Below are 21,775 nucleotides of genomic sequence, written 5' to 3'. Positions count from 1 at the left end.
ACGATTGACCATGATCTTTTGGGGGGACATAAAATACTTCTATCTGTTTTAACTTCGTAGAGAAGAATACTCAATTGTACATACTGGCAGTATACTGTACAAAATCTAATTTCATGTATAATCAAAAGTATGTCTTAATCTGGTAATGATATTTATGATGTGTTTAGTACCACTTAACAGTGATATTTCCATACTTGGTGCAGGTGACTTTGATGTTTTCTGACAATATGAAATTATAATTAAATATATTAAAGTCGTTTTTACTCACTAATGATAGGGTTTTTAGGATGTACTGTGTATACATTCTAATTATATTACCCAATATATTCAGAACAAATAATAACTTGTTATCGATTTAAGTGGTTTTATGTTGGCTAATCCATTGTAAAAACTGTATGTAATTAGCTACAAATAAATTCTGGCATAAATAATCTCTATTTAGATTATTTTATATGCATTATCCTTGTTGAATAAATGAAGACATAGTCCGATGTCCTGATTATATCCTAATAACATTCCTCACATGTGATCTCCTCTCCATCCTGTAGGAAAAGTGCCATCAGTACTGGCCTGCTGAGCGCTCGGCACGCTATCAGTACTTTGTTGTGGACCCCATGGCTGAGTACAACATGCCTCAGTACATCCTGAGAGAGTTCAAAGTCACAGACGCCAGGGTAGGTTCTCCTCAGCAGAGCTTTGGTGAGGAGTGAGACAGCAGCAGGAACATGGCTTCAGCTCAGCTCCTTTTAATTGGAACGGACATGAATGCCACATAGAGCGCTGCTTTTACAGAAGTTGATTCTTGCTGCATTTCTTTCACTTTCTTCCAAATTATTTTAGTTATTTTTTTCCTTGTTACTTTTCTCTCAACTTTACTTAAAGGTCCCCTATTATACTGTTTTTCATCAATATATTATAGGTCTCAGATATATACAAAACATGTCTCAGAAGTGCTGATTCTCTCTCTCTTTTACTTTAGAAGAAAATAAGGAGCCACTCCCCCTATGATATTTGATTAAAAAAATAGCTCTAGGAGGAGATTCAGGTGATAAGGTGGGCAGGGTTACCTTGATTGGTGATTGGCTAATGGTTACACAAGCCAAAAACTATCGTTCCAAAACATCGTTATGACATCATAAAGTGGCCAAAATCTGTTCAGCTCATTTTCAGACAGGTTTTTATATAAATGGATCAGGACAAAAAGAGAGGGGGTCTTTTTTCTTGAAACTTCCAGAATCTCTTTACACAGAGGGGACACATGTTGATGTATAAAAGACATGAAAAAGTGGATTTTGCATAATAGGTGACCTTTAAGAAGACAGATATGGAGATTGTAGCGGTTGTATACGCAGCAGAGGTGTCCCCTAGAGGAGGATGTAGACTGTGAGTTACTGACATAGTCTTTCTCCATGTCCTCCTGTGTGTTCCTCAGGACGGTCAGTCCAGGACTATCAGGCAGTTCCAGTTCACTGACTGGCCAGAGCAAGGAGTGCCAAAAACTGGGGAGGGCTTTATCGACTTCATCGGCCAAGTCCATAAAACAAAAGAGCAATTTGGACAAGATGGACCAATTACTGTGCACTGCAGGTAACCTCTCATTCTAAAATCGAATTACATGTATTGGCTTTTCTAGGGCCGCTGTCAATCAACTTATATTTGTATCCTGTTAGTTTTAAAAATGCACAAAAGGCTTTTTTCTGTTCTTTGTTATGAATTACCACTTGAAGAAGATGTGAACAAGTCCCTAGATACATGCAGGGACCAGGCGCAGAAATGTACGGTGGCGCAGAAAGGAAGAAACATGCAACAAGAGCAAAAACAATCAAATAAAGAAACATCTTCCCCCTGTTGACATAAGTGATGCTGTTAATGCGGATTATTTATTAAGATATTTTTCTAATTCAATCACTTGACAAAGTCATCTTGTTTTTCTATTTATTGTTGTCTCTATCAAAAGCATAATGTGTTGTGTTCATAAAATGAGGGTCTGATGATGTGCCTGTCCACCAGTGCTGGTGTTGGGCGGACTGGTGTGTTCATCACCCTGAGCATAATCCTGGAGAGGATGAGGTACGAAGGAGCGGTCGACCTCTTCCAGACCGTCAAGACGCTCCGGACACAGAGGCCGGCCATGGTGCAGACAGAGGTATACATCGTATTTATTATTTAGTCAAAAGGTTGTATAGTATTGTTAATTCTGGGGATCCATTTCTAGGTTGTGTTTTCATATCTTGCCAACACACAATATATATATCAAGAGTTCATGGATGACTTTAACTCTCCCGGTAGAAAATGTGAATGCCATTTGTCCTTTTTAGAATTGAGTTGTGGACATAAATCTCTTGTGGCTAAAATTATTATTACATTATTACGTTTCTTTTTTATCCTCTGTCTGAAACGAGAGCCCAGTCGGATTAGAGATGTCCCACCCCTTAGCCTATCACAATGTGTTGGAGCACTAGCCATTAGAAGCATGTTTCATCTTATGTTAGGGAAGTTAGCAAAGGATTCAATCATGGCGTTTCAGGCAAATGGGGAATAGGTGGTTGAGAAACTCAATCTTTGGTCCATTTTGCCATTGCAGACCATTTACATGCACAAAAACCTATATACCGTAACACACTAAAGGAAAGGGAATCCCCAAAAAGTATAATCTGGCCTCTTAAAATTGTAACACGAGAGAAAAACTATTTAGATCAGACTTAGAAAATTGATCACCCAAATTGTTTGTTCTGGCTTGTTTCTCATGGCATCTGCAGCTTTCCCACTGACTAAGTGACCCAAACTTATTTTTACTCCACCAGGACCAGTACCAACTGTGCTACCGCGCTGCTCTGGAGTACCTGGGAAGCTTTGATCACTATGCAACATAACCCCAAGAGTTATACCTCTCCTCTGAGCCATATCTACTCAGCTCCATCAGTCCCTGAAGCCTGATGAGGACGCTACAAGGAGGACTGGAGAAGAGGTGACTACAGCAGGAAACAGGAGACATTAGAGGACAGAGGAGAGGGGACAGTCAGGACAATCTCCTCCTGCCATGATTCTGCCACAGACCCAACACCAAAACTTCCCCAAAACTACCCTGAGAGACTCTTTGCCATGCCTCATTCCTGACTGATTTCTCCCAACATTTCCCAACATCTGCGTCCTCCTTTATGGCAAAACAAATGTTCTGCTATTTTCATTTATTTTCATCATTACTATGTTATTATAAATATTTAGAATTTATTTTATAATCATTTAAACTGGCTATTATATATGTGTTAATGGGTCTTTTTTTTTATTTGCTGATATATTTTTATTCCTTTCATTTGCAAAAATAAAATGTATTTTCAACATTAATATTGGAGAGCGTATACTCACAGCTGCTAATCATTTTATTTTGTACCATAGATATAATATTCTTATGTTATCATTGATCTTATTTACGGGGGTTTGACAGAACAATCTACCAAAAGAGGTCAGATTAACAGATATGTTTGTGAGCTACTGTATGAAATATAACTATTGCCATAAACTGACTATTATCAAATAACTGTTTACTGATTTTCACAACGCCAATACAAATCTGGAGACTTGGAACAAATATAAATATGAAGTTGTTGGAAAAGGTTGTTGACACCATAGCCCCTCTTGACACAGACTCAGGTAGACTGAACACAGACACTTTGTTCTTGATAACGTGTGTGATATAAGTGTGACCACATCACATTCTAAACCAGCCCGTGCTTAGACAAGAGAAATCCAACAAATCCATTATGGCACCAATATCAAGACTCAATGCTGAAATGTAATCAAAATGGTTTAGTTTCTGTTCTATAACTGATCATTCAAAACAGGTGGAACTAATGCGGTTTTGGGGCAGTATTTTCATCAGCAGATTCCCATGTGGTGCTCTAGTGAGTATTTGTGGCAGCAGGACAGTGTGTGTGTTCACGGTAAAAAAAGAACATGACAGTGTGACTTATTGGTGTGTTTTATTAGTTTTTGGAAAACAATGGAGCTCTACAGCCCACCGGAAGAGGATACATCCGGCACTCACACAATTCTTCATAGTAAGATCACTTCATTGTTGGTGTTGGGTTGTCTGTGCATTGGATTTGTTGAAAAGGCTCTAAATTAAAAAAATTAAAAACTGTTGATCTAAAACCCAACACAGATCACAGCCTAATATTAAAGCTTCAACAGTCGACTGGGAGTAAATATAGATGTTTGGGGGGATTATTAAATCAAATAGGAAATCAGGAGATTGTGAAGTATCACAAAAAACACATTTTCTCCCCTACCCTTTGATTGCCACAAATTAGCTGGGTGTGTCTTACTTGCTCTAACATGCAATCTGGTTCCGGTTGATGGACCCAAAATGATTCTTATAGACAGGACAACACTTTCCCTTTCATCTCATGACCTTCACATACATGGCTCAAACCAACAGGACACAAGCAGATACACTGGAACCCCATTAATGGTATATTTCATCCCAACGTGTATCACTGTGTTGCAGACGGACAGACTGAAAGAAGAAGTAATGTTCAGTGTTTTTCACTGGATGAGATGACAGAGTTGGGGGTGGAGGAAGTGGACCATATAAAGGATTTATTTCACTGAGTTGTGCTCTAGGGATCCTATCTGTTGTATACACGATCTGTTTTCTATTTGGTAATAAAAAGCAGACACAAATGTCTTGAAAACCTTGATGTTAATAAAGTTGAATAACTGTTTTTTTAATAATGCAAATGTGTTGGACTTTCTTTCTTTCGTAGAGCGTGATAATGTGGTGTGAGGTGACGCCCTCTGCATTTTTTTCCATTCATTAAGACATTTGACTTAGTGAAAGTTGATTATCAGGAGTTTACATTTATTAATTCTTTAATTTGTCTTGTTTGAGGTTTGCAAGAACAACTATTTATTGAGTAAGTTCAAGGGGACCTATCATGCAAAATGCACTCTTGTATGTCTTTTATACATGAATATGTGTCCCCGCTGTGTCAGGGAACTCACCAAGTGTCAGAAAACACAACCCTCTCTCTTTTCCTCCATACCCAAATCTCTAAAAACGGGGCTGCAACGGATCTGATACAGACTGATACAGATTTGAAATATCTCTGACGTCAGAAACAAGGAGCTCCGCCTATATGGGCAACTCTGCCGTGGCATGGTAACAGCATGGTAACATGACGCTCGTGCCTCGCCCCCCTCCTTTGCTGGGGGGCGTGGTCAGCTGCAGCTCATTTGCCACAGAATCAGCCCTTGCAAAAACAGGGCTGGAATGCAGCAAATAGAGCGAAATGAGGCATGGCTCAAATGCATGATCTGTTTGGTATTTTGAAAAGAAAGCTTCACAGACATGTTTTATATAGGTATGGCCCTACAATATATTATTCAAATATAGCATGAAGGTTTACAAGAAATCCTTTAGAAGTAGGCCTATATATAAATCTGCAAGAATACATATTTGTATCATATAAATGAGGAAAGTAGTAAAACCTTGCCAAAAATACTCTATTGTTATTGAACTATTTAAACTGTACGGTTGTAAATATTGTAATTTTCGAAAAAAACTATATTGTGTTTGGCTGTAAAAAGAGGACTTGACTTAAACTAGACCACCTTAGGGAGAAATAATTCAAAGAACAATGCTTCTGCATATGATTAATTTCGATATTTTAATCGAATTTTAAACAAATTGCTTGATACAACATGTATTATGGTTTTTAGAACTGGCCTGGATAGCTGTATTCACAAATAACTATCACAGTAGAATAATGTTTTCCTTAATAATAATAATAATAATAATAATAATAATTAATTACATTTTTTTATTAGAGCACTTTTCAAAGCACTCAAAGTGCTTTACAATTACACATTACACATAATATACATGTAACAGTTATTACTGTGTGTGGACAATACCCACAGGACAGGAGCAAATTAGGGTCAAGTGGACACACTACAAGGACACAACCTTGTAGTGTGTTATAGTATGATAGGGCTCATACGCAAATCATTTGACTTAGGAAATGTATGCAGTCAATATTGTTTAATTTCTGACAGACTGACAATGATGCAGGCATGGTTTGGAGGAGAGGCGTTGTGATTGGCTGGGGACTACGGAAGCCCCTCCCGCTGGGCTCCATGTAAACAATCACACACTGGGCATGCGTCACTGGAATAATGGAGGACTGTCTTTTCCACCCGGACTTATGCTGTCTGTATTTCTACTCTACTACCTTTCTTTTTTAAGAAAAACAACTCGTGTACATTTCAGCACGTGTAAGTTAATGTTTGACACTTTAAAATGAGTTGCTTTGTAGGAAAGTATTAGTAACTTTAAGTTTAGCCACAGTAAAGTGACGGTCAGCAACAAGCCATGTTTGCTAGTTTGCTAACGGAGAGCGAAGGCAGCTGTCAGATCTCTCAGTCCGCTACACACTTTGCGGCTGCTTCTGTTTCCATAAATGGTTATGTGAATAGACATAACACCCAGCATTGTATACTAATGTTTATTTATTAATATGGCAGTGGTTTGTTTTTGTTTCACCCCTCTTTTAATTCTTAAGACGCAGAGCAAGCTATCTTGCAGTTAGCATGTAGGCTAGTGCAGTAACGTTAGCAATATATTTTTCGGAGGAACAGCGCTGTCAGTGGGCCACGGTGTGAGACGGACATGGTTTTCAACCAATCACAGGCTGAGAATTGCAATCAATTATGGTTGTTCACAGTGGCTCAGTGTGCGTAACCCCGAAGTATTCTGGGTTTTGCTAGTAAAGTCAGTAAATACAGAGTTTAGAGTATATTTGCCTGTAAGTTAAACATCTTCTCAGTTAGTCCGCTCTCTACGAAAATACTCTTGTGATGTAGGTTAAGTTGGAGATCAGCGTTTAGTAGCATAGAGGCCAAGAGGGAACCTAGGATAATGAAAAAAAGGAAGTGGAAAAAACTATTTTGGATAAAGGTTGAAACCATATTTAGGGTTTGCTTGCTTAATCGGTTCAGGTTTTAAGAATGCTGCAATATTGTTGAAGTTGTGTTTATTTGTATGTAGTATAATCTATCTTGGTTAACATCCTATATTTACATGTTTTTTAGTTGTAGCTTATCATTTCTTTGCATTACCTCACATAATAGAAGTGTCACATATCTGACAAGGAGCTTTGGAACTGTAATTATGATATATGGTACTGTTTCAATCACTTTTGGAGTTTTACCAACAAAGAGTCAATACATACAGTATGATCCATTAGCTGATGGTCTGTTACTCTCAAGTGATGGAACATTAAAGGAAGCCAGATTCTGTGAATCATGTGACTTTAAGTCATGTGACCTAGATGTCGTCATGGTGATCATGTCCATGTTTTCCTCCATACAGAGTTGAGGTCGGAGTAAAATGCCTAAGATGACTACAGACAAGCCTGCCCAAAGTGTGGGCTCCAGGATAATGACGTTCTCCCCCTCCAAAGAGGAGTTCAAGGACTTCCGCCGGTACATCGCCTATATGGAGTCACAAGGAGCACACAAAGCTGGAATGGCGAAAGTAAGAAGAGTCTATTGTATTTTTGTATGTAATTATGATCGATACAATGTTATAGTGGCTCGTTATTCAATGTATTTAGTTCCTAGGCTTCTCTGAATGGTTATCTTAGTTCTGACTTTTTGTAAAGACCCAATGTACTCACCGGAGTGATCTTCTTTGAAAGTCAATTGTGTTATTACTGCAGGTTATTTCCATCCAGAACGCATCTCCTGTGGTCCACTACTCACTTGATTATTCAATACTACAAAACTGCATAAAGTAACTCAAATACATCACTTACTAACATGGGACAAAACTGACTTTGATCCTGACTTGCAGACTTCCACCATTTCACTGGCGTAAAGCAGTTGAACTGTGCTGGACAAACCCCCTTCTCCTAAAAATGACGTTCCCACAGAACTAAACTGCATTCTCAATTACGTTTAGCTAGAAACGTATTTTCTCCCACGTGACGTTCGTTATGAACGTATCTTAAATACGTTTATTTTCTACATTTCTTCTAGAAACATATTTTCTCCCACGTTACGTTTCTTATGAACGTATCTTAAATACGTTTATTTTCTACATATCTTTGCCATGTATTGTCTTGCTTATAATAATGATAATAGTCATTTATAAATATCAGTTTAGAGCACACATTTGAAATCAGTATGCGAGGCTGTAATTTCGCCAGCTGTTACTCTCATGAGCGAGGCAGAAAATAATAGTTTTAACATGCCAAAAAGCTGCTTTCGTTTATTGCACCTCAAACATTAAAACAAATCCAGAGTTACGTGTTTCTCACTGAAAATCCTACCCTGGCAGAATCGCGTTTTTTCTGTAGGGTCTAATTGACAGAATCCTCACTCTGCTGCTCTGAGTACACTTATCTGTTTTCATTCCGTTTGCCTTGTATTTATCTTGCAGGTAATTCCACCTAAAGGCTGGAAACCTCGAAAAACATATGATGACATCGATGACCTGGTGATACCTGCTCCCATTCAGCAGGTAGTGACAGGCCAGTCCGGACTGTTCACACAGTACAACATCCAGAAGAAGCCAATGACCGTCCATGAGTTCCGCAAGACATCCAACATGGACAAGTCAGTTCAAGTAGTAATAATAAAACACAGTCGATCGAGTGATGTTTTTACCACAATAACTATAATACTATAATGTGGAAAACCTGGCATAGTATGGTATTTGGATAAGCAACCAAGCTCTCCTCTCATTGTAGGTTCTGCAATCCTCGATATGTGGATGTTGATGAGCTGGAGAGGAAGTTTTGGAAGAACCTGACCTTCAACCCCCCCCTTTACGGTGCTGATGTCAGCGGAACACTGTATGATCCAGTGAGTGGTAATAGTTGATAATGCCATTTCATTTTGACAGTATCAGTGTCACTGTCGTTACGATTAACGGCCTCTTAATCTGTCCTTTACAGGATGTGACTGAGTGGAACATCGGCCGCCTCAACACCATTCTGGACACGGTAGAGAACGAGAGTGGGATCAAGATCAAAGGAGTGAACACACCGTACCTCTATTTTGGGATGTGGAAGAGTGCCTTTGCGTGGCACACAGAGGACATGGATCTGTACAGCATCAACTACCTGCACTTTGGAGAGCCAAAGTCCTGGTACAGTCACTGACACACCCTTAATGTCCCTCTGCTCTCTTCTCACTGCTTACATGTATTTGTGTAGTTTCTTTCATAAACAGTTGCATTACAAAAGTGCTACACAAACTTTTGGTGATTAGAATCCCAAAGTTAAAGGATATTCTTTTAAACTTTGAAGAATCTTAAAATCTGTTCTAAAGTTGAAAGGCATCAATGAAGTGGCATTAAGACATGGGAGTTCTCATTCTCATTCCAGTAATTAAGCTTGCTTGTAATAAAAGCATTTTAGCATTATATCTGATTGTAACTAAACTGTCTAAAGTACAGGCTAGATACTTTGCAAGGTTATTGGCATCCACATTCTGCTGTTAATATCAAAGTCATTGCCGTAGTAAATATACTTGTGCTTTTGTTTCTTTGCAGGTATATTGTCCCACCAGAGCATGGGAAGAGACTGGAACGACTCGCCAAGGGTAAGTGTTGCGTTTTCACATAAAGTCATACATGGATTATAATGTGTATTACCACACTCGTTATGTGTTATGTGCTGCAGTTTGTGGTGCAAATTGATCATTTACACTAGTTACTCACACTTAGCCACTGTGTGCCACAAGCCACAGCGTGTCATGATGAGTTGTTTCAAAGAGGAAGTCTAATCTGCTTTCAGTAAACCTCTATACCGTGTGGAAAGTACCTTGTTTCACATAAAATACTTCAAATAAACGACAGAACCAGAGAGGGTCGTCTTCACTGATGTTGTGTGTGTTGCGTCTTGTATTTCCAGGTTTCTTCCCAGGGAATGCCCAGAGCTGTGAAGCCTTCCTGCGCCACAAGATGACATTAATTTCACCCTCAATCCTGAAAAAATATGGCATACCATTTGAGAAGGTGATCTTTTATTTACTTTGCGCTGTACATATTTCTTTACAATATGTATACAGTATAACAGCAACATGCTTAACAAACATGCATTTAAACTATGATGATAATGACATGAAAACATTATGTAAAATGGTATATCTGATCTTGTAATTCCGTGTTATTTTTATTATTCAGGTGACTCAGGAGGCTGGGCAGTTTATTGTGACGTTCCCCTTTGGTTATCATGCTGGTTTCAACCATGGCTTCAACTGTGCTGAGTCGACCAACTTTGCCACCCAGCGATGGATCGATTACGGCAAACAGGCGACACTGGTAAGCAAAAAATAAATACAATGTAAACAGCAGTGAATCATAATCTATTACATAAAAACAAAGGCTTCAGCTCCTGTGATGCGGATTGAGGTTCATTATGTCACATTATTTTGTTGAAACATTTTGCTTGCAGGCAGCCTGTCGTTTGTTTCTTTGAAAGCAGTTGGAGGATTGACTTGTTAATCACGTTATCCTGAATAACAGTGTGCTCTTATTTTTTTAAATAAAGAAAAATTGTCTATAGCAATAAAATGCACTGTTGCGATACAGCATGGATTCACTTTGGTTTACTTATGTGGTTTATTGATTTATTAAGGTGATTGGTAGGTGTTCACAGTGGATGTATATAATACACATATTACTATAAGTACTAATTATAAGCTTGTATGACAATGAAACCTTAAAGAAAAACGTTTTCATTGCACAAACAAAGTGAGTTCTGCAAATATAAAAAAATCTAAGTAAAGGGCCTAAGTAACCATTATTTTCTTTTTAAAGTATTTTATTGTGTTATCTGATGGATTAACAGAAAATGAAATTCATGTGCAAACGTTAGATTGACCAGACTTCTATTTCCGGATTGAGGTGACTGCACATAGTCCTTGATCAGAATGTCCTTAGCAAGCGGTCTGCTATCCCTAGAGGTGGTCTTCTATCGAGAAATAGCAGAACATTGAATATCCAAGTTGGGCAATCAAAATGTAGTATTCATCTAAGCAGGGTGTTAAGAGAACACTTTCAACCCCAATAGTGAGTTCAACTGTTTTCAAAGCATTGTTTTGTACCATGTTCTGAACCTTGACTCAAATGTAGATATGTGTGTTCCTCCCAGTGTTCGTGCCGACAGGACATGGTGAAGATCTCCATGGATGTGTTTGTACGCAAATATCAGCCCGACCGTTACAAGCTGTGGAAGGCAGGGAAAGACACCGCTCCCATCGACCACTCCAAAGTCACACCTGAGGCCACTGAGCTTCTGGAACAAGACAACATCGAACCTTCAAAAGAGACTCCCACTCAAGCTGTATTTGAGGATCCCACTAGTCCCATCCTGGAGGAAAAAAGGTCTGCATTTAATCCACCAATTCTACTATTCTACTATGGATGTGAATTACTTATGAAATACCAGATTACTTTCTCAATGGTTCTTTATTTAAAGTATTCTTGGGCATATTTATACAGCAAATCCCATGTTAAGATTTTTGAAATACCTTTTCTGTGTTGTTCCAAAAATCTTGGTCCTTAACTGTGTAGTTGTTAAACTTTTTTTCTAAGCTTAGTTATCATATCTCTGTTAAAATGCACTTCAGCATTATATCAATAAGTACACTGTTTCTGTCTTCAGATCATTTACTTAGGTAAATCTAGTAATACTGTAGTGGCGTAGAAAGTGCAACGTTTTGCCTCCAAAATGTTGTGGAATAGAAGAATAATGTTGCATCAAATGAAGATTGTGTGTGAAAGATTTTTTCTTCACATGCTGTATTGGAAACAGTGCTTCCCCTTGAGTCATAGTGCATAACAGTTTTTTTCCATGCATCAGTCCAAAGCCTCAGACTGGGACAAAGCGTCAGCTAGAAGCTGATAAAGCATCTGCAGATATCAAACCTGAGCTGATGATGGAGGAGACTGAGGAGGTGGAGCCAAAGAAGGCCAAGCTGTCACGCAAGGAGACTCCCACTAAAGTCTCTGTGAAGCCCAATAAAGGTACAGTACAGTTCACTCAGGACAAAGGGCTTTAAGGTCAAACTGCATCTTTACCGACAGCTCATTCTCCTTGCTTCATTTCATTTTTTGTTGTAAAGGATGTAATGACTTGGAAGATACTGAGCCAACGACCTGTGACAGTTTTTTAGGTGGATCTTGGTGTACCAGTAGATGCAATAATGTTGGTCATTTCTATGTTATTCTTTCAGACACAGGAAAAGTCAAGACAGAGCCTAAGAAGGAGAAAGAAGCTAAGCCTCAGATTAAATCTCAATCCAGACCCAGGGCTAAGAAAACTCCCAACAGACAAAGCATTATGAAAAAAGAGAAGAACGGTGTGCCAGCTGCAAACAGCTGTCCATCAGAGCACATTGAGAGCCAGGGGGCGGGTCCCTGCTCTGAGGAGGAGAGTCAGCGGGGGGGCAGCTGCAGCCCGCCACACAAAGCGTTCCAGAGGACGCTGAGCCCCGCGGACGTCCTGCACGTACACAGCTACGCCAAGGGAGACTACGCAGAGGGAGAGCCCCCCCCGAAGGAGGAGAGGACGAGTGAGGATAGTGACAATGAGATTGAGAATGACTACAGAAATGTTTGCAAAGCAGTAAGTTGACAAACTTAACACATGTATTAGCGAAGTATTGTTTACTTTATTGTTAACATTATTTCAAACAATTGGTTTCAAGAGGCGCTTTCACACCAAGTACTTTTCCCAGGAGCTCTTACTTCCTGGAACTCTTATTTTCTGGAACTATCTAGTAAATCGCGTTCACACCGGAATAAGTCCCAGAGGGAGCCGCTGACGTCACTTCTTCTTCTTCTGCTTTGGGTTTACTGGCAGGCCGCAAACAACTTCAAGGCGTATACTGCCACCCGAAGTCCCCGGGCCGGGAGACCCCGCAGTGGCTTCAGCAGAAGCTGCTGGGACTCCCAGCAGCTTCTACTGAAGCCTTCCGAGTAAATCGCCAGAACGCCGACACCTCCTCATCTCCACCGCTCCCATGTTTTTGTTTGTGTTGCCATAAGTTATTCTCTCTCCGTTGGTGCGCTGGGCTAATGCTAATAATGCTAATGCGAGCAAATAAAATGGCGGCTTCCCAAAAACTTTTCAGAGTTTTACAGGGCGTGGTTTGCAATTCGCCCAGCCAATCAGAAATTGGAACCTTTTTCTCCCCAGGAAAGTACCCCCTCTCTAGCAGGCACTAAAAAGGGGGGGGGAAAGGTTCACAAAAAAAAGTTCTAGATCTTTTTGGTGTGAACGCAAAATCCCAGGAACTATCGGAACTATTCCTGGGAAAAGTACTCCGGTGTGAAAGCGCCTAAGGATGCTCAGATCAGTTAGATGCCAGTTAAAACAAAGAAGGAGACGATTAATCTCAGGTCAAATCAGGACACAGTCTTTGATGCTTTAAGACAGAATCACAGAAGTGCAGAAACAAGACACAACAAAAAGACATTGAATATTAACTGTGTGGTAGGTTCTAATGCATTGCCTGTTCATAACAGTCCAATTGCTTGCAATCAGGGGCGCCGTAAGGGGGTGAAAAGTTAGGTCGATTCTAAGGGCCTGTGACTGACAGGGGCCCAAACAATTTTAGAACATTAAGAAAAAAAATGTTAAGTAACCAATGTGATATCTTTTCATGGGGCCCAAAATCCCTGGCGGCGCCCCTGCCTGCAATTGATTGAATCATTGATTCCAGGGAAGTAAAAGATACTTTAGTTGTTACGTGTTTATGTCCCGCATTCAGCAGCAAAAGTCCAGCCTATAAGCATCAGCGGTTAAAGGCTTGTTGTGTAAAACATGCTCTACTTAGTCCAGAGCCCTGAAGGTCCACCCCACTGCTGCACAGGGCAAAAGATAAAAACATACCAGGGTGGTCTTGTGTAAAGCCGGCCTGGATGCTAATGCTAACAGTGGTGTGTCCCTCAGCAGGGGGCCGGAGAGGCAACTGGAGATGAAGAGGAAGAGAATGACCTGGGACAGCTTCCAGGCCACCATCCACTCATAAAGGATGGCATGAGTGATGAAGGTTAGTGGCAAGGCCTCATCTTCATATTGTCTGAGCATTTTATTTGTAGAAATGGGTTAAGCGAATATCCTCAGAGTACTTTTAAATCTTTGTAGTCAAACATTGCTGTTGGGCTTGTTTGTCCCTCAGAGGTTCCAGAGGAGGCCCCCCGGGTAGAGGAGGGTGGTCTGGAGGGGGAGAGCTGGGCTAAACCTCTGGCTCACCTGTGGCAGAACAGACCCCCCAGCCTGAAGAAAGAGAAGGAGTACAACCAGCGCATGGAATCCAAACCTCCATACTGCTCCATTTGCATGCTGTTCTACACATACCAGCAGGTAAGATCCACTCACCGCCAACATTTGGAGCACATCCTATGGAGAGAAAAAGTAAATCAATTCAATATTTATTAGTCTATCACTATTTTTTTACATAACTTTGAAGACATCATTCAGCCCTGCACTTTCAGACAACATTACATTACATGTTATTTAGCTGACGTAGCTATTTTTACATAATTTAAGCACCAACCCAACTTTCATGTAGACCAGTAGGTGTTTTTTTGGTCCATATTCATATTATCTACTGTGTTGTAAGCTCTATGTTTCTGTGCTTGCTGGCAGACGGAATGTGCCAGCATTGTGGACAGTCCCGTCATGGTTCCTGGGGGGGGCATGCGGACCAAACCACTGATCCCAGAGATGTGTTTCACCACCACCACAGAGGAGGACTCTGAGTGTGAGGAGCCGCCCGTAACGCCTCATCTAGAGGAAGACGGAACAAGCCTCCTCATCAGCTGCTCTCAGTGCAGCATCCGGGTTCACACCAGTGAGTACTGCATCTCCACAGTTATATCATATAACGTAGCTTGTGCACACGTGACCCAACCCTGCCGACCTTATTATTATTATTATTCTAATTGTCTCCGTTTTGGTGCATGACCAAATGCTGTCTGTGGATGGCAGCACTAACAAAACGTCATAATGTCTCAGCTATTACACTAGTGTGTCTGACTGAGTCTTTGTGTTTATATATTTTAGGCTGTTACGGTGTGGATCCAGCCAGTGTGAGCAAGGAGTGGAAATGTGCGCGCTGCAAGGCCAACGCCATGAATGAGGTCAGTGAACCAAAACATGTTGCTCAGTTGTTTCCATGGAGCCCTCTTGCTAGTTGTCTAAGTGGCTCTTCACAAATCAAGCATCCCAAATGATGATACACATGTATGAATCAAATCTGCCCTTTTATCAACAAGGCTCACATTGTTTACACTTGAACCTACTTTTTCTCAGTTTCCTCATCTAGTGCTGCCAATATGTTTAACCCTAACCTTAACCCCTTACAGCCCTTGAGATGTGTAATGACATCAAACACGTTGAAGTTTGTGTAAGAGTCCAATAATTAGTGAGGCTGCACTGAGCACATGGGTACATTTTGGAACTGAGGTGCTTTAAATGTAGAGGCTCACTTGTACACGATCACACGTGTCACATGATGAAACAGTAAGTAGAGTAGGAAATGGAGGATCCCTTAGCTCATCTTCAATGGATTGGAAGTAAGCTTAAGAGATGTTTTTTTCGTCTTCGATTAAATTGGATTATTTTAGATATACTATTTTGATCCCAAATTAGGATTGTTTTGTTATAGCAGAATGTTCAGAGGCATTACACATGAGTAAAATTAGTATAAAATACAAATGTAAATATATACATAGAAACAGTAGAAAAATGTATATCTTTAGAGTATCCAATACACAATATGAAAATATACTCTATAATGCAGTGGTCCCCAACCTGGGGGGCGCGCCACCAATCGCATGGGGTGCGCCAGGCCTGAGATGTTTTGAGGCCTAATATAATTTTTAGACTTTCTTTTTTTTTACATATACTGTTATTTTCTGACTATAAGCCGCGCCTTTTTTCCCATTTTTCGACCCTGCGGCTTATATAACGGTGCGGCTAATCTATGGATTTTTACAGCTAACGGCCACTAGGGGACCTCCTAAATCTATGGATTTTACAGGTTACAGTCCACCACCTTTAACTCTATGGGCTCTATGGCCGGTCCGCGCCCCCCACCTTTAAGCGGCGGGCTCCAGCAGGAAAAGCTGGAGGCCGGAAAAGAGTGAGACAGGTAGCGCGCAAAAGTAAAAGTGGAACCGAGAGTGGTACGAGAGACAGAACGAGAGCAAGACAGACAGACATTACGAGAGCGAGACAGTTTGTCCCCGTACCACTGGTTGAAAACCACTGCTGTAGATCACTGTCGGTACGTGCGCTGGGAGCGCACCGTTTAAGTTTGAAAGTTGAAAAGTTTGTGTGTCTGAAACGCTATGTGATACAGTAGAGTTTACACAGCACAGTACATGTTCTGTAGCTACTATTGCACTAAATGGTAACACTTGAATACGTTACGCAAATATGCAACTTGTTTGTTGAAATGTTAATAAATGGGAGCTTCCTCAAACATCTCTTTCCCGACAATCCCCTCTGTGCACGAACCCTTACATATGGTAATTAAACATTAAAACACCTGCGGCTTATAGTCCAGTGCGGCTTATATATGTACACATCATTCAATTTAGCTGCTGCGGCTTATATTCAGGTGCGCCTTATAGTCCAAAAATTACAGTAATTGTTACACAATACATGATTGTCGCTGAAGGCCTTGTCTCTACATTACAATAAAGTATAACAAATAATTGATTAATTAATTTGAATACAAATTCAAGTTAGTAGCTATTAAAGGCATAAAAAGACAGAAATGTTTCTTCTGCCCGTAAAGTGTCCAAACCAGGCTTTTCTGGATAAGCGCATTTTTAAAACATAGTCATTGTCCATGCCGGTTTCAGTTGGATTATTTGTCACAGTTGCTCCTATCAAATCGGTCTCCTCCATTTTGTAGATTATTTATGACTTTTGAATCCACATAAACACATCCAGCTTACTTTGAGCATGTGTTTTAAACAGTTTAATCCCTTTGTGAATTGTTTCCACTTGCGCCGTCCTTTAATTTCTTCATACAGTGTGTGTTGGGGGGGGGAGGGCGGGTGGCAACTTCCAACAGGAGTCATTTGGGGGGGGCTCTCTGGGGAAAAGGTTGGGAACCCCTGCTCTAATGGACTGAATCTTCTACAAATAGAAACAAAAACATAAATATAGGATTCTATATACATTATTAAAGTTGAGTTTTTTTTGTTTATTTGATTTAAATGTCAATCCCTCAGGTTCAGTTTAGGGACAGAGGCTGCCATGGTTACAGGATTCTTTGATGTATTACCTCCTCAACAAGGTCTAAATAAGCTGCGGCTCATGTTGCTGCTGGCAACAGAAACCCCGCGTTAAACACAACATTTAGGAGTCTGACAACAATAATTGTTTACTACTCTCTTGAGTTTTGGATTGAAGCTACAATGCTGAAAAGATCAGGGCTCTATGGTTAGCAATCGATTGATGACATGGTCTTTTTGCAGAATTGCTGTTTGTGTTCGCTGAGAGGTGGAGCCTTGCAGAAAGCCAACAACAACAAGTAAGTTGTCAAGATGGGTGAAGTACAGCTAGTTTTAAACATCTACACTTTGATAATGTTTTTCTCAAGCAGGTCTAAGATATTTAAACCACTTAACAGCCAACAACATAGGACTTCTGAGTCAAAAATATGAATCGTGTAGGGACGCACGTTGATAGGTTACCAACGTTGCAGGATTTAACACGGTAGCACATTGACCACTTCAAGAAACGCCAACAATGATCAAAAATGTTCTAAGATGAAAAAGGTTTTTGTGAAAATGCATACAGTTTTCTTACAATGCCACATATCTAAAGAACCATTAACAATATGTGCGCATATTTTGGTTTGTTGCAGGTGGGTACATGTGCTGTGTACAGTTGCTGTGCTGGAGGCACGCTTTGTCAACATCACTGAAAGAAGTCCTGTGGATTTAAGTGGAATCCCTTTGCAGAGATTTAAACTGGTGAGTTCAAATAACGTCAGCATTGTAATGCAAAAGCTACCGTTACATTCTCAATTGAAAGCTGGTATTCAAATAATAAGCAGCTCAGATAATTGAAGTCTGATTGCTAAACAAGCCGTGGAGGAGTAATGACCTGTTCTCTAGTAGTTCACACAGTAGATCAAAGATATGTACATTTCGCCTTAATTGAATCATTTCGAATCCATTGCAGTTTCCTCAGCCTTGGCTCCTGTGTTTTAATCTCTGACAGAAGTGCTACTACTGTAAGAAGCGGATGAAGAAGGCTTCTGGCTGCTGTGTGCAGTGCTCTCATGGCCGCTGCCCCACAGCCTACCACCCCACCTGTGCCCAGGCTGCAGGAGTGCTCATGCAGCCCGATGAATGGCCCTTTGTAGTCCACGTTACCTGCTGTCGACACAAAGGGCCCACTCAGATTGAGGTAAGGAGCTTCTGATGTCTCTTTTTCTTTAAAGGTAGAATAGATTCAAATGTTCTAATCAAAATTCCTTAAAACGACTTGACCGATGTTGTATATTTAGTTGAGTTGTGTACATTATCCCAAATGTATCAGAGAAATCTGTTATTCAGTACAGTGAGTTTAATTTGGTCTCCTGGATTGGCGTCGTATCCCCTTTTAAGTGTCAGCATCAACGTTTAAGAAGGTCATGATTAAAAAAATTACTAATCAAGTGTCAAACAGGGATGTTGATTTAGCTACAAAAAAAAAAAAGTGCTGATATACAAGTATGTCTTTTCCAATGTAAAGTTAGTCGATGCGTAAAAAGTATTTTCAGGGCCAATGACGTCACAGACTGACATGGTAGTACCACGGTTTGGCTTCAATGCCCAGCCCACTTCCTGGGGGTTTGAGCTGACCAAAAGGATGCATTCCCATGATCCCATGTTGCTTCACAAACTACCACATAACATCTGTGTTACTGTTTTGATGGAGATAACCCTAGCCCATAACCCATTTCACCCTTTGTTTCCCTTTTTGTACAGTGCAGTGTAACCAAATGTCAGGTACTACAAAAATAGCATCAACATAAGCCATTCATAAATATGTGTTTTCTTAAATCTTCTCTTACAGCGCAATAAAGCAGCCATGCATGAGCTGACGGTGGGACAGAAGGTGATCTGCAAGCACAAGAACGGCCGCTACTACCAGTGTGACGTGGTGCAGCTGACTAAAGAGACCTTCTACGAAGTCAACTTTGACGATGGTTCCTTCAGTGACAATCTCTTCCCCCAAGACATCGTGGTAAGTCTCACTAACTCATCTTTATCTTGTCAACGCTTCAACTCTAAAAGGACTTACAGGGAGTAGAAATCTGGATATTCTTTTTTAAAGAACATCCAATCTGTTATTATGAACGTTGGTATGTTTTTACCTATAGCGCAGATTGTTGCCCTTTTAGATATGCATGTTAAACTTTGAGTTTTTCTTCTGGACATTATTTATTGTACTGCAGTGACTTTAATGTGTAGCTTTGTGTTGATATCATAGAGAGCTGTGTTTCCAATGTAAGACATGAGATGATGTGTGATTGCAAATGCTCAGAACTCTGTGTTTGGTTTTTCAGAACCGAGACTGTGCTCAGCTTGGGCCCCCCCCTCAGGGTGAGGAGGTTAAGGTGCGATGGACAGACGGCCTGGTGTATGGGGCCAAATTTGTGGCATCACGTGCCATCTACATGTACCTGGTAAGATGGTGTTATTGTGTTTTGTTGGTTTTTTGTCACATCACAAAGCTTGAATTGCTGTTATTAAGTCAAACTTAACTACAGACTCACAATTGTAACATGTAGAATATAGTTGCCAGCACAAAACAGTCTTCATCTTACAAATGATTCTACCATAGAGGTGCATGTTTGTTTTATATAAGGGATGCTGTCCATTTGAACGTGGCCTTAAGGCTATGTTCTATAACAATTAATAAAAGATCTGGATCCAACAGAGGACAAAGACTAAGCATGTAGTGTTTGTGAATAAAAACGAAAAACAGAGACTGAGAGACATACCAAGCTAAGAAAAGATGATGGATGACATCATGTGTCATAAAGGAACTTCCTATCTTTCACAGTGGTTCGGTTGATAGGTGAGCGGTTCATGTCCTTCAATGTGAATTAAAATATTCATCAAACAGAGGACTCATGGAACACAGACAGTTAGATTTGACATAAAACAAATATATATATACTTATTTATTGCAGTTAGTGATAATTTACTATAGAAAAGTCTAACGAATCAAGGATCGAAGAGATGATCGGTGTGATCTTTCCACAGTTGGAGAGTTGTCCTACCTGTCATGTAATCGGTTATTGAATTGACTGGATCGGATTGAACGTGCTTCTTTCTAAGATGTTGACATGACCAGGTGCATCAGCTGCAGCATTGGACTGTGAGCAGTGTTTGAGACACACTTTGGAGCTGCTTTCAGTGCTGAATGCATTGTGAATGACTCTAAAAGTGAAGCCCGGCCTGCCTCTTACTTTATTGAGTGCTCCCAACCCAGGCAAGATGTATTTTAAGCCTCTGAATGTCTCCTGAAACTGCCCCTGTACCTCCTGTCTTTGGAATGCCCTGTGCAAGCAGAATCACTGCAGTGTTTAAAGGGACCGGAGGCTGCTCACACTTCACACCTAATATGTTACTTTCCTCAAAAGAGAGGAGGAGTGTTGGCATTTTCTGTAGGCCAACCTGGAAGTTAACATCGTATATTGTATTTCAGAATATTGCAGAAAATAAGAGCTGTGCTAAACACACATTTATGAGACTTAAATGTTTTGTTCAGCAGGAATAATCTCCAAATATTAGAAGAAGCTAACTTCAAATTACATCAGTCGCATGGCTGTGCATCACCACCACTAAGCTAAAGGTGGTCATGTTCTGTCAGAAGCTGCTTGTATCGAAGCTTTGAACATTCACAATTGGGGATTTTACCCGTCTCACCAAAACATGTTTAAAAAAACTTTGATTTTGAAATAAGGGAGTCGGAAGTAGTAAACTGAGACATGTCTCCATGCTTTGATGTTCAAAAAGCTCTTTATTTTTCTCATACTGCCTGTTCTGCAGCACCTCTTTTCCCCCTCTGTCTGAAACCAGAGCCCAGTCTGCTCTGATTGGTTAGCTGGCCGGCTCTGTTGTGATTGGTCAACCACTTTGATATGTGTCGGAAACGTCCCGCCCCTTAGCCAATCACGTACAATGTGTTGGAGCGCCAGCCAATAGAAGCGCAAGTACATAGTGATGTCAATATGTTAGGGAAGTAAACAAAGGATTCAAATGAAGTAGGGGGGAGTGTGTGGGAGAGAAACTACCTCTGGAGAGAACTTTGGGATTTTAGCCTTTGCAGACCATTTACATACACACAAACCTATAGAACACTACAGGAGAGGGAAAACCCCAAAAAGCATAATAGGGCCATTTCATTGTATTGCTTTTCTAGCAGTTAGACTCATGATTATCTATACAAATAGGTGTTTAGTGTTCTCTCCTTATCTTTACTTATTATCGTTTTTCATTACATGTGGTTGGAAGGAGATATTTGACATAAATGGGCATGAATATGACATTTCTCTGACTGCATTTTGGGCTGTAGGTCGAATTTGAGGATGGGTCTCAGCTAACGGCAAAGAGAGACGACGTCTATGCTCTGGATGAAGAACTCCCAAAGAGAGTCAAGTCAAGACTGGTGAGTGCTACCCAAAGAACACACACACACACACACACACACACACACACACACACACACACACACAC

General features: G+C 40.4%; 2 protein-coding genes across 2 annotated transcripts in view; both read left to right on the top strand.

Moving 5' to 3' along the window:
• Positions 1-4,736, top strand: part of LOC104957902 (receptor-type tyrosine-protein phosphatase F-like) — a 35,325-nt gene extending 30,589 nt beyond the window's left edge. The window contains exons 14-17 of the mRNA XM_010785582.1: positions 549-674; positions 1,433-1,587; positions 2,011-2,146; positions 2,805-4,736. Coding sequence (XP_010783884.1) covers positions 549-674; positions 1,433-1,587; positions 2,011-2,146; positions 2,805-2,873 — 486 coding nt within the window. The 3' untranslated portion in view covers positions 2,874-4,736. The remainder of the gene's footprint in view (positions 1-548; positions 675-1,432; positions 1,588-2,010; positions 2,147-2,804) is intronic.
• Positions 4,737-6,170: 1,434 nt separating this feature from the next.
• LOC104957901 (lysine-specific demethylase 4A-like) lies at positions 6,171-21,722 on the top strand (the record flags this gene model as incomplete). Its single annotated transcript, XM_010785581.1, has 21 exons — positions 6,171-6,276; positions 7,373-7,537; positions 8,444-8,619; positions 8,754-8,868; positions 8,961-9,154; positions 9,560-9,609; positions 9,921-10,024; positions 10,193-10,330; positions 11,163-11,395; positions 11,874-12,037; positions 12,247-12,638; positions 13,971-14,067; positions 14,197-14,381; positions 14,667-14,871; positions 15,084-15,160; positions 17,513-17,568; positions 17,905-18,013; positions 18,264-18,452; positions 19,104-19,274; positions 19,597-19,716; positions 21,615-21,722. Coding segments are annotated over exons 2-21 (3,030 nt in total), but the record flags the coding sequence as incomplete, so codon positions are not given.
• Positions 21,723-21,775: the final 53 nt, after the last annotated feature.

This window comes from Notothenia coriiceps, unplaced genomic scaffold, assembly GCF_000735185.1.
Source record: "Notothenia coriiceps isolate Sejong01 unplaced genomic scaffold, NC01 NC01_scaffold00027976, whole genome shotgun sequence".
Lineage (NCBI taxonomy): Eukaryota > Metazoa > Chordata > Actinopteri > Perciformes > Nototheniidae > Notothenia > Notothenia coriiceps.
The sequence above is the reverse complement of the archived record's forward strand: the minus strand, read 5'-3'. Positions and strand labels throughout refer to the sequence as shown.